Raw genomic sequence first — 17,092 nt, forward strand, 5'->3', positions numbered from 1 at the left:
AAAACATAGTATGGAATGGATTTTTTTTTACGTGGAATGTAATAAATACAAATCAATTCCATTCCGCGTTAAAGTACACGTTAAAACAACAGCAACATCTGACTTGCGTAACGTGTGTTTGTCACAAAGTTATCAAGTAACATGGGCTTTGGGTTTTTTTTCTCCCAGACTGTAAAAGATGTGGCTTGCAAGGTTAATCAACAATCAGACTTTGCAACACAAAGAGTGAAAACGCGGGTGAAACCCCAGGCCCGTCAACGCGTGCTCTTTCTCACACACTGAGAAAGAGCGAACTAGCTGTTGAACATCGTTCATCGGACATCATAAAAAAAATTGGCCAACGCAAGCGACATTGACAAGCAACAAAGACAGCAAATCTCCACCCCGTATCGCCTCGAACAGACCCGTGACCAAACCTGTAAAGCCCTTCATAACAGAATAATAGTGCAGGCCAGAAAACCCACAATATCGTAAGTATGTATGTTGAACTTCTCTCGCACCGTACGTAGCCAATCGTGCTAACCGGAGGTGCGGGTATAAAATTTGTAAAAATCAACAAAGCCTCTCATAACAGACTCTTGGGGGGTACCAATTAAATCAATTTACTTTTAAATAAAATCGGCATGCTGCACGACCGGGATAGTGTGGCCAAAAAGCACGCACGACGGCCTTTGTCTCCCCAAGTGCTGATGTTTTACACACGGTGTTCATTTAAGGCTCAATCGAACCTAGACAAAGGGGAGAGGACCGACATTTAAAATTCGGCTCGCTGGGTTCGAAGTGCAGAGTGTGTTGATAGACGGCGTAGTCAGAAAGCAGCATATAATCCCTCTTTTGCCACCATGTAATAGGGACAAAGGGCAGCAGACAGACTCCACTAATAAACAGACTGCGCAGCAACACCGGTAAGAGACACAGAGAGAGAGAGGATCATCAGCCTGCCGTTGAGGTGAGTTTATTTATAAGACGTCGTCAAATCTCAATGCTGGTCAAAAAACAGAGTCGGGGTAGAAGATGGGTCTGAACAATCAGGGGACGCTGTGGTGGGAGTAGAAATCGGAACCCGACTGCGTCTTTTTAGAAGTAACTAGGGACAAGTGTAGATAAATATATGATCTGCAAGTGTGTGTCCATCATGCTCTGGATATTGCAAAACTATGTGTGGTGGGGGGGGTACATACAATTACTACTAATTTAATGAGCTAAGAATGTCTGTGTTTAACGCGCGTGACGTCACTCCACGTCGACCAGCCCCCCTCATTAATAATCATGAACAGGTGGGGTCCTCCACATGAGGCCCCTCCTCCCCTCATTAATAATCATGAGTGGGTGGATTTTTACACTCACGCAGGTCGAGCGGAAAGAAAAACTTTCTTTCGCAAATTCGCCTTAAGTTTGACGTTTCTCTTTTTAAAGTGATTAAAATAAATAGTTATACGCAGCAACAGAGTCCATTTGGTGCCTTTATTTATTTCTTCTGCACTTGAGACTAAATGTAAGTCTAATTTATGCTTCTAAATTATCATAAAATAGACGTTTCTCGGTGATTTTCCAGATATTGTATCGAATTCCAATTTATTTAAACCCCAGCGAGCGAAAGCAGGAGAAAATAAAGTATAAGAGCAGTGAATTTGAATAATTTAAAGGTCAGTTAAATACACCTAACATGAAGTGAGGTGTTTTATGACGTAGTTTTGTACAATAATCACTGCCATTAATACAGTGCTTCAGTGAAATGCAGTGAAGTATTTGTTGACATACTTTCGTGCAAGATTCGCTGCCATTATATTTACACAAGATACAATTATACTCTGTGTTCTTGGGTCTTTCAGTAAAGTCATGTAGATAGGTTCAAAGAAAATAACAAAAATGTACTAAAACTACGACGTTTCCATCACAAAACAAGTGGTCGTCTTCAGGAAAAAGGGGGTTAGCCTCCAAGGCAAATTGTTTATAAGGGTTTGAAATGGGTGTAGCCCAAATGTCAGCAACTGATGTACTGGCCCTGGTGAGACTGCCTTACCAACACTTACTTAACCTGGAATGGAACATTCGACAAACAAGTTGAAGGTACCCCAATGGGTTCTCCCTTATCTCCAGTTGTAGCCCATGTTTTCATGGAAAAATGTTTTTTGAGACAGATGCCATCCAGGAATCCAGTCTACGTCCGTCCTTGTGGAAGAGGTACATAGCTGACACGTTCATCATCTGGCCACATGGCCGACCAGCTCTGAACCAATTCCTCAACCACATAAATTCCATACACCCAGCCATAAAATTCACCATGGAGGTGGAAAAGGATGGCAAGTTACCATTATAAAATATATTTTATTATTTTATTGTTTCCCTTCAACGTGACTTTACCGAAAGAGCTAAGAATATGAATTACTGCAGTCACGAAAGCTTTAAATCAAAAGTTACCATTCTTGGATGTTTTCATCGAAAAGAGACCAGATGGCTCAATGGGACACTCTGTCTACACGAAAGCCACCCATATGGATGCCTAACTAAAACCTGACTCCCACCACCATCCATCCCAAAGCTCTACACCATAGAGCTCGATGTATTTCCGACCATCATCACCGAGCCAGTGAACTGGAACATGTACACCAAGTTCTCAAGATGAATGGATATCCAGACCACACAATCCGTAAAGCTATCACCTCAACCGTTGGGAAAGAACCATCTGAGGACCCAATCAAAACCATCACCTTGCTATAAATAAGCAGGGGTCACTAAAAAACTTCCAAATTCATGAGTAAACACAAGATTTAACACGATTAGCACGGTCGACTCCGTGCGGTGTTGCGAAAGATGTTCAACGTACGCACACATACTCGATATTAAGGTGTTTTCGGACAATTAATGAGTGTTTATACACGTGGAAGGAAAACGGAGCACCCAGAGACCCGGATTTTAAAAGAAAAAAAGCACGAGGTCTAGCAGCTAGCTCGGGGCTAGAGGAGTAGTCCCAAGTTTGGGGATACGCAGGGAGATGGATTGGGAGTCATCCCAGCAGGTGGCTCGGGATATGATGGCGCTGCATATGCATTTTCTCGGTCCGCCTGTCTGAAACTTCGTTGTAAAGCCGCATTGCCACTTAAGGACTGATTATCTATTTTTTTTTAAACCGGCCAAACTGATGAGAGCGTTGCTCAAATACCTCAGAAACCCAAACCAGTGCAAAACAAAACTAAAAACCAGGTGCAAATGTATATTTCACTAATCGCTTTAGTTTTGCTGAAATGCATGTTGGAGTTGTACACAATCCGTGCATCAACTTGATTTTACTGACTTGCTTAAAGTATTATACGTGCTGATATAATGAGGGCGCCACAGTGGCGAGAAGTTAGCTTTCACGTCTGGTATGCAGGAGGTCATGGGTTCGATCCAGATACCCTTACGCCTGTTTTATATGTGGCGTTTGCATGTTCTCCCCGTGGTCGCGTGGATGTTTCTCCAGGTCCTCCGGTTTTCCCCTCCACATTTACCTGGTAAAATAAAAAAAAGTTGTTTATAGTTTTATAGGTGCGGTGACGTTCAAATGCGATTCTACTCTCTGGAGATAAGGGTTGGTGGATCATGTAAACATTGTGAGATTTCCGAACATCGTTGGGCTGGCGATGAGGTTATGGCAGTACAGGAATTGGAGTCGTGAATCCTAAATCCGTCCGTGCGGTGTTTTAAGTGTTATCCCCTCTTATTACCTATTGGGTTTTCTCTGGATTACTCTGCATGGTCTTCCAAATGAGGCAATGCACTTGTTATTGAGAAAGGAATTTGTAATTTGGCTTACAACGCCAACGCAATAGCATCGTCAGCCATGGTCAATTCCCTGCTCGATGAAGACCACACCGACGCCATCCCATATCATTCTGCCATGTGATAATCAACCTAGCACCTGCAAGCGAAGCTGATTTCATCACTCCATCTCGTCGGCGGACGTGCTCAATTAAGGAGTGGCAGCCAAAAGAAGGACAACACTGTAAAGTATACCATCCGTGTAAACATACAATTATATTTCAAAAACATAAACTTTACCCGAATGTAACTGTATTTTGTGCAGAGCAGTGACGTTTTGATTCGATGAACAACACATTTGATTTTTGATTTAAAGCTTTCGTGACTGCAGTAATTCATATTCTTAGTTTTTTCGGTAAAGTCACGTTGTTTTATATATATTTTGTTATTTTGTTGTTTCTCTTCAACGTGACTTTACCGAAAAAACTAAGAATATGAACACATTTGATATTTGGACTTAAAGCATTTCTTCAGCAATGGATTGATTACGGCTGATAGCTACGATGAAAAATAACGTAGGATTCTCTGCTACAATTAGGTCAGCCATTTTCTATTGGGGGCCAAAGTTTAGTTTGCTGTCTTTCCCCCGCACCTCCGGTTAGCATGGTTGGCTACGTACGGTGCTAAAAAAAAAGTTCAACATACATATAACATACGTATACAATTCTGCCTGTCGACTGATGAAACTGGTTGTAATTACTGGCGAAACGTCGTACTTGAATTGTAAATGTTGTGGGTCTACTCTCCAACACACCGGTGTGCTGAACTAGTAACTAGTAACGACATACTTAGCTCTTCCCTCCCTCCTCCTCCCCTGCCACCGCCTATAAACCCAACAGCACGTGTGCAGGTGCAGTTACGTCCAAACGGTGTTGCCGATGGAAGTCCGGCGGCATTTTTGGTGGTGCTGGTTCGGTGCCCTCCTCACCCTGGCCACGCTATTGGGGGGCACCCAGGGAGCTACTCAGGGCTCCACGGGACGCCGCTTCGTGGCGGCGGTGTTGGAGCATGCCGTGCTCCTGCCGCCCCCACGCGCACAGGGGACCCTGCCCACGCGGGCAGAAGCCCTGACGCTCATGCACAGCAACCTGGACATCATGGAGCCTCTCATCCGCAATGCGACCAGTATGGTCAGTGCGACCAACAACAACACGTCGGACTTAAAAGGGCTCGGCGACCTCAATAGGAGAGAACACACAATAATTACTCTCGTAGGATTTGGAGAATCGTACTCGGGGCCGTCCATAAATGACGTCACGCGATTATGGCCAATTTTTGACCCCCCCCCCCTCTTCGTCACACGGCGTCACAAAAAGTCAGACCCCCCCTCAAATATGACGTCGCAAAGCTCTGCCTCACCCCCCCCCCCCCAAAAACCATATTTCCATTTTGAAAATAAAACATGCTTTAAATAGCTTTAAACTATTGTCATTGCAGTGCGTATTCAATGTGGCGCTGCACACTGATGTTGTAGGAGTGTTGTTATAACAATTAGTGTTATAACAATTCTAGATTTATTTAAAGTTGCGCATTTTGATGTGACGTCACATTTCTCAACCCCCCCCCCCCTCCCTCGTCACGTCATTTATGGACGGCCCCCTATATTACCTATACATTTTTGTCTGTCTGTGTCTGTGTGTACACACCTGTCGCGTGCTGGGCATTGCACGCATTAAGACGCATGACTTAAGCACACGATGTTTAAAATGTAACGCGCGAGAATTCGCACGGTGATGCTGCTGCGCCACCTCGAGACATAGTTCATAGTTCCATTTATTTGGTATAGCCCTGTGAGCCATTCGGCTCTTGAGACAAGAGCTGAAGCTAACACCGGCGCAGCGAAGGAGTGGTCGCAGGAACTTCAGCAGGGCCCGCGAGAGTGTGTTTGGAATTTAGCTGAATGGACGTTGCAGAACTATATATATGTTTTTTTGTTTGTGCAATACTACACTTGAAAACCCGGTGAAATCAGAGGCAGCTGACGTCTGGATTCGAACCCAGGACTCAGCAGTCTGCCAGCTCAGTGCTCTGTAACCTTCAAGCCATCTGCCCTCCTCTAATAAAAATGTAACCCCTTAATTCACCGAGGGAGATTCCAACGCTTGGGTCGTGATGTTGCTGTGCGTGTTTTTGCGCGTTTGCTCTGTCTCTCTTGCGCGAGATGACGAGTCGACGTCCCTAGCTCTCTTTCACGCGAGGCGAGGTCTCACCCGCGCTCTCACATGGCACCCAACCCAGGGAGCGGACATCGTGGTGAGTCCGGAGGACGGCCTGTACGGATGGACGCTCTCACGGGAAGAGGCGCAGTTCTACATGGAGGACATTCTCGATCCGAGCGCTCAGCTTGGCTGGGTGCCCTGTGAACAACCTCCCAGGTAGAGATCCGTCTGCAAGATCACATCATCTTCCCAGTTGTGAACCTCGCAGGTGAGTTTATCTTCCCGCATGAAGTCATTCTCCCGTCGTCCACTCCTAGGTGACCTCTTCAAAGACACCGGTGTAACCATCAACCGCTTCAGAAGACCAACAGGCCGATGGGCACACCTCCATAAATTGAAAATTAAAGGAAAGCCACGGTCATGTGATTGTGGCCATGCAACCAAAGCTATGGACCGTGTAGTGAAACCACTGCAGCCTGCGCCCCTTCATTGGAGGAGGAACAGCAAAACCACGCAAACTCTCTCTTGAAGTCCTCTCGTGGCTAGCAGCAGGTATCGACATTGGCATTTAGCTCCCGCACAAATTGCCATCGTACACAAGAAGGAAAACGTTTATCTCACAACGGTAACCCCCCCACCACCGGCAGCTGCCGTATTGCCATTAAAATAACTGTCAACTGCCAACTCGTAACACACATTTCTCTCCAGCACCATACACAACTTCTGCTGTCCCACTGACGTCGTTCCTTCACAGCGACAGCCAGGCCCGGACTGGCCATAGGGCACTCCGGTGGGCTGGTCCATTCTGAGAGCCGATGGGCCGGTCTGTGTGGGAAAATTGTGATCAGAGTAAAATATAATATATATATATTTTTAACCAAAACATTACATTTAATTACATCGACAGTGTACGCTTGATAGCTTATTTACACCCTCAGTTGGCATTAAGTCCCCATATTCAGCAGCCCGAAAGAATCCTTCTCACCGGCCCATTTGTTTATTGGACCGACTCAAATAGGCCAATGAGATCACACAGCAATATCACGCGAATTTGTCACATCGCACATCGGGCTACTCGTATGCAGCTTGTCGCACAAGCCATTAAAAAAAATGGCCATAGCCCGAATGTGGGCCGGTGTATTTATAAATACCTGGGCCGATATTTAGTCCCAGTCCGTGACTGGCGACAGCTGTGGAGCTACATCGATTCATAGCATTGCCTGTCCTCCTCCTCCTCCTCCCCTCCTCCGGGCAAGCGCAAACGATCCGGAACCGGGCTCGGTGCTGTCAAGGCTCAGCTGCCTGGCGCGCAACCTCAGTGTGTACCTGGTGGCGAACCTGGGCGACGGGAAGCAGTGCGACAGGGGGAGCGACCCGCGCTGCCCACCGGACTCGCGCTACCAGTTCAACACGGACGTGGTGCTGGACCGGCTCGGCCGCCTGGTGGGACGCTATCACAAGGTGCGGAAGCTTCGAGATGCGTTCCCAAGTCTCGGACTAGTACAAAAAAAACGTCAAAATTACAATCACAGCGCGGATAACCAATAACAACTCACCGTCGTGTTAATCCACACAATTCTGGCCTCGATACAACATATCGGACGATGCGGACAAAATACACATCGCTTCGGATTGAGTATTATAATCTCTCAGTGGAGGGTGGTAGTTGTACGGTATTGGGTGCTGGGGTGGCGATATAATATTAAAATCTTAAAATATACAAACCTAGAAAGAAAAACACTTCAAAAGTGGGAACAAATATTTTCTGAAACAAGGGTGCATGAGACACCATTCCTGTGCAAGTGTAGTGATGGTAGCATCACTAATACGTAAACACGCACACGTGTGACGTCACTATGCGGGGGAGCGTCACGACCACGCGGGTCTACTCACACATGACGTCATCCCGGCTGGAGGCGGGAATGACGTCAGGGCCGGTTCTGGAGTCGGGAGGCCACGAGGGTGGTGTGAGGTCGTGGCACTCTCTGTGACCCCGGCTGGACACGTGACTGGACCCCAGTGGGGGCCAGGGGCCTAGGGGGCACCTCGGGGGGCACGTGGACAGCAGGGGGCATTCGAGAGGGTTCTCGAAGGGAGGCGTGGCCGGGGCAGGGCCCAGGCACGCCGAGGCCCATATAAGCAGCCTCCTCACGAGGTTCGAGGCTGCCCATATCAAGAATGAAGATGCATCGTGAAGACGCCAAGAAGAGATCCGTGTGTTGGTCCCAGCCGGAGGACTTTACGATAGCGGTAGACGTGTAAGTAAGTCCCGCCAAGACAGGAGGCTGTACCTCCCTAGAGTATCTGAGAAGTGTGTGTTAGCTAGAGTAAATCGGTGGTCACCACCCTATGCGTAATGTAAGAGTTAACTGTTGTGTTCATTAATAAATAAGTGTTGCCTCCCAAGAAGTTGTGTGTGCACCTAATTCGAACCCACTACACAAGTACATTAGTTACTTGTTAATGATTGCATTCTTAATTAATGGTTAATTGTTAATTCATGGTTAAGTTCAAAGTTGAATTAGTATGACATCCAAGCCACCCGGTCACGTCCGACAAAGTCTAATCTTTTTAAACTATCGAGTCTATGGCTCGAGCGCCGACAATGAAGCGAGTACATTCCTGTTTCTCAATTGATCCACCTGCATGCGTTATCACCAAAGACTGGAGAACCTGGACTTGATGCCACGGTGGCGAGATGTTAACTACCTCGCCTGGTATACAGGAGGTCGTGGGTTAGATCCCGCCCCTGACGCCTGTATATTTGGAGTTTGCATGTTCTCTCTCTCCGTGATCACATGGATTTTTCTCCGGGTCCTCCGTTTTTCCCCTCAACATTTAGAAACATGTATTTAGAGTATTTGGCTGCTATAAATGTCAACGTGATAAGCCACTTCGTTGAGCTATCATTTGTGGCCAGGTCACTTCTGAAAAAGAGCTACTTAGCTCAGTCGGCCTTACCTGGTAAATAAACCCCGGTGCTACACTGTCGTTTGCAGATTACCTAACCCAATGTGCGTGCATGTTCCTACAGTGGAACGTCGGCAAGGTGTTTCGTGCACTGCGCTACAAGACCCAAGTTCCGATTCCCCGTCACGGTTTAACGTCGTTGGCGAGCGATACTGTAACCCAGTTCCACATCGCCCCTACTTCGACGCAGTCTTAACCGAGTACCCGAGGCTGTGCGTGAAACATAATGGAGGGACAAAAGCGGCCGGGCCGGGCCGGGCCGGGCGCCGACCACACCGCAGTGCCTCGTGCTGCGTGCACGCTTAATATGTACTCGCTAATAGCACTCGCCTCACCAGTCTATGTTAGGCTGCGCAGATAATCTTTGCCTTTGTTCCCACAGTATCGACTCTTCATGGGCGAAGATCAGTTTGACCAGCCTGCCGAGCCCACACAGGTAGGCCCGTGGAGACGACGCATCGATCCGTCTCTCAAGTCGACTCTTTTGCTGGAGATGCGTGTACCAAGTCGTGCGTGTGAAGAGCAATTATTGTGGTCTGTGCAAACTAATAATGTCCATTACCCAGGAAAGTCTCTTCGAGTCGACTCTTGTTAGATGGGGGGGTTCCTGATATATTAGTGGTGTTCGCCAATATTGGTTGAGCCCTAAAGCTCAACCATTGACATCATACAAAGCTCTAAATCTCAACCACTTACATCATACAAAGAGCGAAACTTCGTTTATTGTGAAATATCAGTCACAGTTCCTATGATCACTGTTACATTGCTTTTATCGCTTTATTTTGGTGATTTCGAAAACGTTTTTTGGTTTGGCCATGTTTGTTGTAGTACGGAGTTAAACTGATGGATTTAATCTGAGTTGTCTTGTGGTTGTTGTTGTTGTTTGACTTGCATCCCACTGGGATTTTTGCACACAGCGTTAGTGTACTGTGCTTTTTATGGAAGATTTTGCTGTTTTTTCCTGGATTTTTCTGTTTGCGCATAGTCACTTAAAGGTTTTCATCTTGTTCATGTTTTTGTTTTTTGTTTGTTGCGGTTGCACCCAATTCAAGAGCCGAATGGCTCACAGGGCTTTACCAAATAAATGAAACTGAAACTGAAAAGGTCAGGCAGATGGCTCAATGACGCCGCAACCTGCTGCTATGTCAGGGGCCATACGTGTCACAGAACAACACAACGGGTCGCAGCTGTCCAAGTGACCTGACGGACTGGCTGAGTGGGTGGTGGGGGACGGTGGGGGATGGTGGGGGGGTGAGGATTTGAACGCAACTCATCGTCGCATGCAGAGCCGTCCCGAGGGTATGGCAAATTGGGGTGACTGCCCCGGGCCCCGCACTTTGGGGGGGAGAGAAGGAGGGGGGTGGTACGCTTTCACGTCACCGTGTGAGATGTAATACTTCTGGTTTAGTTTGAAGGCGGCGGTCGGGGGGGGGGGGAGGGGGGGGAGTCCACACAGTGTGATTTTCTCCGCAACCCCTCCGGCCGCCCCCACCCCTCCCCGGCTACGGATGGCCATGGTCGTCGCGTGGGTTACGCGCGCAGGTCATCGTGGAAACAGACTTTGGGCGGCTCGGGGTCTTCACGTGCTTCGACATCCTGTTCCACGCGCCGGCCGTGCAACTGGTGGAGGAGGGCGCCATCGACACGGTGCTCTTCCCCACGGCGTGGATGAACGTGCTGCCGCACCTGAGCGCCGTGCAGTTCCACTCGGCGTGGGCCATGGGCATGGCCGTCAACCTGCTCGCCGCCAACACGCACAACACCACCAACCGCATGACCGGTGAGAGGGGTGGGGGGGGGGGGTGCCTAGCCGGGGCCTTGACGTTTTTTCAACCGAGATGGGTAGGCGTGAACTGCACTAAGTCTGTACGTCCGTCTGTGGAGAGCATTTACTGCAGTCGCTCTGTCCGTCCGTCTCTGTAACAGAGGGTGCATGCATGACACCTCTCGTAAAGACGATCCAATAGCAAACGACACTGTGCGGTGAAGTTGTGCCGTTATAAGAGACTTACTCAAATCAATACGGGACGAGTGAATAAACAAAGGGTTGCCCGAAATCCAGAGATGCAAATTTGATAAACTTGATAAAAAAAAAAACTAAATTCGAAAAATGTGCCAGAAACAAACCAGAGCAAATTCATTTTACACCTGGCGCCAGCCTTCAGTTTCCGTGTCGCTAAACAGTTCTTTCCGAGCGGACAAGACGGGACGGGCAGACCAACGTATGCGTGGGGGCCGATGTCCGCCCCACCACCCTCGCTGGGCAGGTGGAGTGCTACATTTGCCCCCTCCACTCCCTCCTCCAACGCATCGTTTAGCTCCCGCCGGGCCCTGCAAATTGTGTGATCGGTCCTCCCGCGCTAGCGCCTTTTCGGAGAGACTTGGATAAATTGCTGGCTCACCGCCGCACGGGGTTACTCCGCACTCGCTCACGTACACCACGACTAATGCGAAGGCGGCTGCGCGAACACGCGCACCCCTGCTAACGCTTACATTTTAATATGCACCCGCACCACGACTAGTCCTATAGCAGCAGCGCGAACGCGCGCGCTTCTGTGGGAGGTTTATATCATAACCCGCGCACGCACTATGACTAATGCTACAGCAGCGGTGCGAACGCGCGCGTCCCTGCTGATGTTTATACTCTAACACGCGCACGCCCGACAGTTAACACTACAGCAGCGGCGCAAACACGCGCGCACCTGCAGGCGATTATTTTAACGAGCGCTCGTGCTGCAGCTCTGCCCTCACTCTCGCCGCGCGTCCGCCCACGCAGCCGCTCCACACAAAGACTAATGCTAAGTGGCGGCGCGAACGCGCACGCCGTTTAACGCTGGGAGGCCGCCCGGCTGGTGAATACACACCCGCGAGTGTGCACTGGGATTTCCCTTTTACCTCATCGTCTGCGCTGCTCGCTTAATATTTCACCCTGGCCCCTCCCCGGTGCTGTGAGTGACTCATTGCGGATGGCCACTGGTAGCTTCTGTGCGCCCATGCAATTTTAAGCCAATTTAGGGGGGGGGGGGCAATGTGATTTTTCCTGGGAGGGTCGGCCAATCTCCTGGCACCGGGAAACCACGGGACTTCCCACCTAGGGGCCCTTCGGATGATCACCCGTGGTGCCAGGCAATCCCCCGCCGGGACACTACGTGTGTGCGTGCGTTCAGGGTGGGGGTAGGGTGGTGAGTCGCGGCGCTTGCGGAGTGGCTCCACGGTCGTGGCACCACAGATGGACGGTGCTCGTGGATCAACACTTACAACCGCAGTTGTAAAGCAGCGTTCTTCATCGCAAGGCCTGCAGGCCGCCTTTAGTGCGGCCCCCGACAATACACAAATGTGAAACGCCCCCATATTATGCTGCTGTCAAACCCCCCATGGTTTCTCGGCGAAAGTGCCCCCCCCCCCCCGCCCTTTTCCTCCGTCCACCTCTGAACATCAGCTAAGAACACTGTCGCAAAGGGTTGCGCGCGCAACATAACAAACAAAATCTCACCTTCCACGGCACGCATCCCACCGCAGGCAGCGGCATCTACAGCCCGGACGGCGCCCGCGCCTACCACTACGACGCCGTCACCGGCAGCGGGCACCTGCTGCTCGCCGAGCTTGACGCGAGCCCGCGGGCTCCCGGGTACCAGCGGCCCGACTGGGGCCGCCACGCCTCCGCACTGGCGCCCCCCTCGCCGGGCACCTCGTCGCCACCCTCCTTCACCGCCTCCGTGTTTCACGACCCCTTCACCATGGTGCTGCTGGCCGCCGGCACCGCGAACGCGTCCGTGTGCCACGGGGAGCTGTGCTGCCACCTGGAGTTCGCCATGCAGGCGGCCGAGGAGCCGCGGGCGGCTGGGGAGCTGCACGCGTTGGGGGCGTTCAGCGGCCTGCACGTGGTGGAGGGGCAGTACTACCTGCAGGTAGCATCGCCGGTGACGGCGATGGTGGTGGTGGTGCCTAGCACCTAGTCTGGTACGAGGGCTGTGGTGACGTCACCGTCGTTTTGTAGTTGCGGCTGTTGGTGTTATTGGTGGGGACCGGTGGGTGCAGCGGTTAGCGTGCCGCACTGCGAACCCGGCAACCCGAGTTCGATTTCCGCTCATGGCCAACACCAGTGACTATTTTCTCAATCCGTCCTGGGCCTTCCCTAGGTCTACTCAGCCTCAAATGAGTAGCTGGTGCGGTGTGTAAGGACGGTCACCGCATTGCGTGCTTTCAGATGCGCTTCTGCGATCGTCTGGAACGCTCTTCCTGTCGATATTCGGAAACCACTGGAGCTGTGCACTTACGTAATCTCGATTGAAAAATAATTTCTTGAGAACTGCTTTTAGTGTTCAGTTTGTTGTCCTTCCCCCCGCACCTCCGAATAGCACGGTACGCTACATAGAGTGTGAAAGAAGTTCAATATACCCACGTACATAGCACTACAGAGCCCGTGGCTTCGCGCTGTTTGTGAGCACACCTCTCTCCACATGGCGTTAATTCTAAACTGAAATGTTTTTTTTTTCCAGGTATGCCCCATTGAGCTATATAGCTCTGGAGACAAATGATAGCCCAAAGAAGTGGCTTATCACGTGGAAATGCATAGCAGCCAAATACTCCAAAGGCATGTTTCTAAATATGGAGTGAAAACCCGGAGGAGCCATAGAAAAATCCACGCCACAACGGGGAGAGAGACACGCAAACTCCAAATATACATACGTTAGGGTCGGAATCTAACCCACGACCTCCTTGTATACCAGGCGAGGTAGTTAACATCTCAGCACCGCATCACCCCATTTCAACCCGTGCCTCCCCGTGGCGCGTGGCCTGTAGATCTGCACGCTGCTCAAGTGCGCCGGAGCCGAGAAGGAGACGTGCGGGCGTCCCACGAAGGAGGCAGCCACGCGCTTCTCCCGCTTCTCTCTGTCCGGGACGTTCGGCACCCGCCACGTCTTCCCCGAGGTGCTGCTGAGCGGCGTGGAGCTCGCTCCAGGGCAGTTCCAGGTACGCGGGGGCAACGTCGTCGCACACACGCACGGCATCTGATCGTCCGTCGTGACTATCATCATCCTCGTCGTCATCGTCGTCAGCGTCGTAGGAGTCATTCCACGTCCACCGTACCAACGCGGTCGCCGATTATTTTGTGGGCGCAGACCATCGCGCAACATGGTCCTGTGACGCACACACGCACGCACGAACACACGCTCTGTTGCCCGGTGCTCTCTTCACTAAGTAATGCTTTCCAACCAACAATAAAAACTCAACACTGTCATCGATAACACTGCGATGGCCCCTTGGTCATGTCACAGAGAGAGGCCAGAGAGAAAGAGTGACTAATTCAGTAATAAAAGTGCTTTTCCTATTGAGATAATGCAACCCCCCCCCCGGCCCCGCTATAGGAATGTGAAATATCCACCACTAACTGTAAACACCTCAATGCTCTTTGAGTTGGACTGCACTATACACCAAGGCCATAGCCATGGAGTCAACATTGGGGGGGGAGGCAGATCTTCCAGAGGGTCTGGGGGTCCCAACCCAGAAAAATATCTAAATTTGAAAACTAATTTCCTGCCATTTCCTGCCATTTCCTGCCTAAAATATTAAAAAATTCACTAACACATGGGATGGACTTTTGATTCATTTTTTTACAATAATGTCGAATAGTGCATTGTATTGCATTGCTCTGTTTTTACTTTTTACCATTTCTTGTTTCATTGTATGTAATGGCAGAGATTAAGGATTAATAAAGTACAACCATAACCACAATCATATAAACAGAAATCTATGCATTGATTTATATGAAGACAAGTCCAGATATTGTGGCCAAGGTTTAGCATATTGTTCTTTTTATTTACATAGCATAGCAATTATTAGAACTTTATTTTTTCATTTTTTATAGCAATATAATGGGGGGGGGGACATTTTGAGCATATTTTAATATTAGAATATATTATAATATATTATAATGACGGCCTTGCTATACACCCACGGTTGGTTCCCTGAGGCAGACTTTGCAGCAGTGAGCATTGGTGACCAATGCTGCCCTGCTGACGAGTCCTAATCACGAAGACACCGGTCCACGGTTGTCTATCGCCGCTGCTGTCAGTCGGTCACATTTGCTCGAATGTCTTTTGATGGTGACCTGAGAGGGCCACGGGAAAATACCGATGGGCTTTTTTTTTCTTTCACAAGTGCAAAAATGGCCGCGTTTCTTTTTACAAATATTTGCGTCTTGTTTGAAAGTTGTAGCAGCAGCGTCTTTTCTCAAGGAGGGGGGTGGGGGTTAGTCGAATAAAACAATGGGATGGACAATATTCCCTTAGCTTCCTGTTTAAATCCGTGTCAAGCCAGGGGAGATTTCCACTCGAGGCATTGCATGTAACTGGCCACGCAGGTCCTGGACGATGGGCGTCTCGTGAACTCAGACGTGGGCCTGCAGGGCCCTCCGCTGTCCGTCACGCTGTTCGGCCGCTGGTACGAGCGAGACGAGGGTGATTGCTGCGGTGGAGGCCCCGGTGGCCCCGGTTCTATCGGATGGGGCCGCTGGCAAGTGGCGATGCTGGGGCTCTGCGCGGCGGCGACGCTGCTGACCGGCGTTGCGATGCGGTGACTCCTGTGGATGGGGCACTGAAACTCCTACAGCTGTGGAGGAGGATGAGGAGGAGGAGACAGGAACGACGATGGGAGAGCGAAAGGGACGAGCGATGAAGGGGGAAGGGGGGGGGGGGCGCCACGAATGGCATGGGGGTACGGAGTGCGCTGTTATAGGGAGAGTAACGAGACTGGCCAATCAGAGACGAGTACTGGTCTTAACCCCAACACTGACCCTAACCACACGAGCCAACCAGACCCAAGCACTACTCACCTTAACTCGAAGCTAACTCTCAAACCAGATCCGAGTCTAACCACTAACCTTAAGCACACATGGCAACCAGACCCTAAACCCTAACTTCACTGACACTACTCAACGAGACCCTTTCCTTACCCCTAACCTGTCTGCAGTAGCCAACCAGACCCCAACCATAACTCTAACTCACACTAGCCAAACACACTGACCTATATTGACCGCCCACCTATTTACTGCACCCTAGAATCGCCACCCGTGCCCGCATGGTGAATGTTTTCACGAGCAGTAGAAATATTTTTTAAACCGAGAGAAATTTAGTCGAGGACTTTATTATTCATTGCGTGTTGACAATTTTGTAATTATGCTTTGTAATGACGCTTGGCCTAGTTACATGCATTAAGAGCCCTGCCATTCATGATCGCTTTCTGCCTGTTTAATCGGTACTGATTAAAAACAAATAAATGTCGCGTTTCAATGAGCTTCATTGAAAACAATTTCCTCTTGAGTGTGGGAGGAAACTGCACGCAGTAGAGTACACAGAGAGAACCAATGTACACTTTCAAACATCACCATGGGACATCCCTTTTCAGTATGAAAAATAAGAAGAGGTTTCACCTTTTCTGGCCATAATAAAACAGTTGTGTTAAGATGTTAAAACACCAAACTGAAAATTTTAGCAAGGAATCACGTTTGCATTAACCACATATACTTGCGGTGAAGTTTTAACATCTTAACACCTGTTTTATTGCCAGAAAGGGTAAAACCTATTCTTAGTTTCAAACAGTTTGCTGAGCACAGGCCCAAAAGGCCGACTGAACAAACTGCACCGTCAAAGTTGTACTAATTGATAAAGGGTCAATATAGTTCAGGAGCAGAACGAGATTGTCACGTGACATGCATTGTGATGCTTCAACACAGCTACTGACGAAACCTGTCTGGAAGACCGCAGCATGCGTGGATGATGCAATACAATGAGTGAAGTTTACAGGAAGACAACAGTAACCCGCGATAGCGGGCAACAGAAAGAGTGATGAGGAGGTGATGGGTCGCCGGTAAGCGCGGGAGTGACTGGAGATAATCATGGCTTAAAGCTTTCGTGACTGCAGGAATTCATATTCTTGGGTCTTTCGGTAAAGTCACGTAGATAGGTTCAAAGAAAATAAACAAAATAACAAACTACGACGTTTCGATCACAACATAAGCAATCGTCATCAGGTGATTTTTTGATCGCAACACAAGCAGTCGTCATCAGGTGACGATTGCTTTTGTTGCGATCGAAACGTCGTAGGTTTTTATTATTTTCTTTGAACATATCTACGTTCTATTCTTGGTTCTTTCGGTAAAG

At 49.4% G+C, this 17,092-nt stretch overlaps 1 protein-coding gene across 2 annotated transcripts; it reads left to right on the top strand.

Annotated features, from left to right (window-relative positions):
- Positions 1 to 252: 252 nt before the first annotated feature.
- Positions 253 to 16,222, top strand: LOC116953019 (pantetheinase-like). 2 transcript variants are annotated; one of them, XM_076073560.1, is made up of 9 exons: positions 253 to 470; positions 4,641 to 4,931; positions 6,040 to 6,176; positions 7,217 to 7,421; positions 9,313 to 9,366; positions 10,473 to 10,710; positions 12,450 to 12,838; positions 13,734 to 13,904; positions 15,295 to 16,222. In XM_076073560.1, exons 2-9 carry the CDS (start codon positions 4,680 to 4,682, stop codon positions 15,508 to 15,510), a joined length of 1,662 nt encoding a protein of 553 aa, XP_075929675.1. In that variant the 5' UTR covers positions 253 to 470; positions 4,641 to 4,679; the 3' UTR covers positions 15,511 to 16,222. The 2 variants fall into 2 exon arrangements, with proteins under 2 accessions (XP_075929675.1, XP_032828724.1); XM_032972833.2 differs by lacking the exon at positions 253 to 470 and adding an exon at positions 587 to 949.
- The last annotated feature ends 870 nt before the right edge of the window (positions 16,223 to 17,092 follow it).

Source organism: Petromyzon marinus, chromosome 3 (assembly GCF_048934315.1).
Source record: "Petromyzon marinus isolate PM22_M1 ecotype Great Lakes invasive population chromosome 3, UKy_Petmar_22M1.pri1.0, whole genome shotgun sequence".
NCBI classification, from domain to species: Eukaryota; Metazoa; Chordata; class Hyperoartia; order Petromyzontiformes; family Petromyzontidae; genus Petromyzon; species Petromyzon marinus.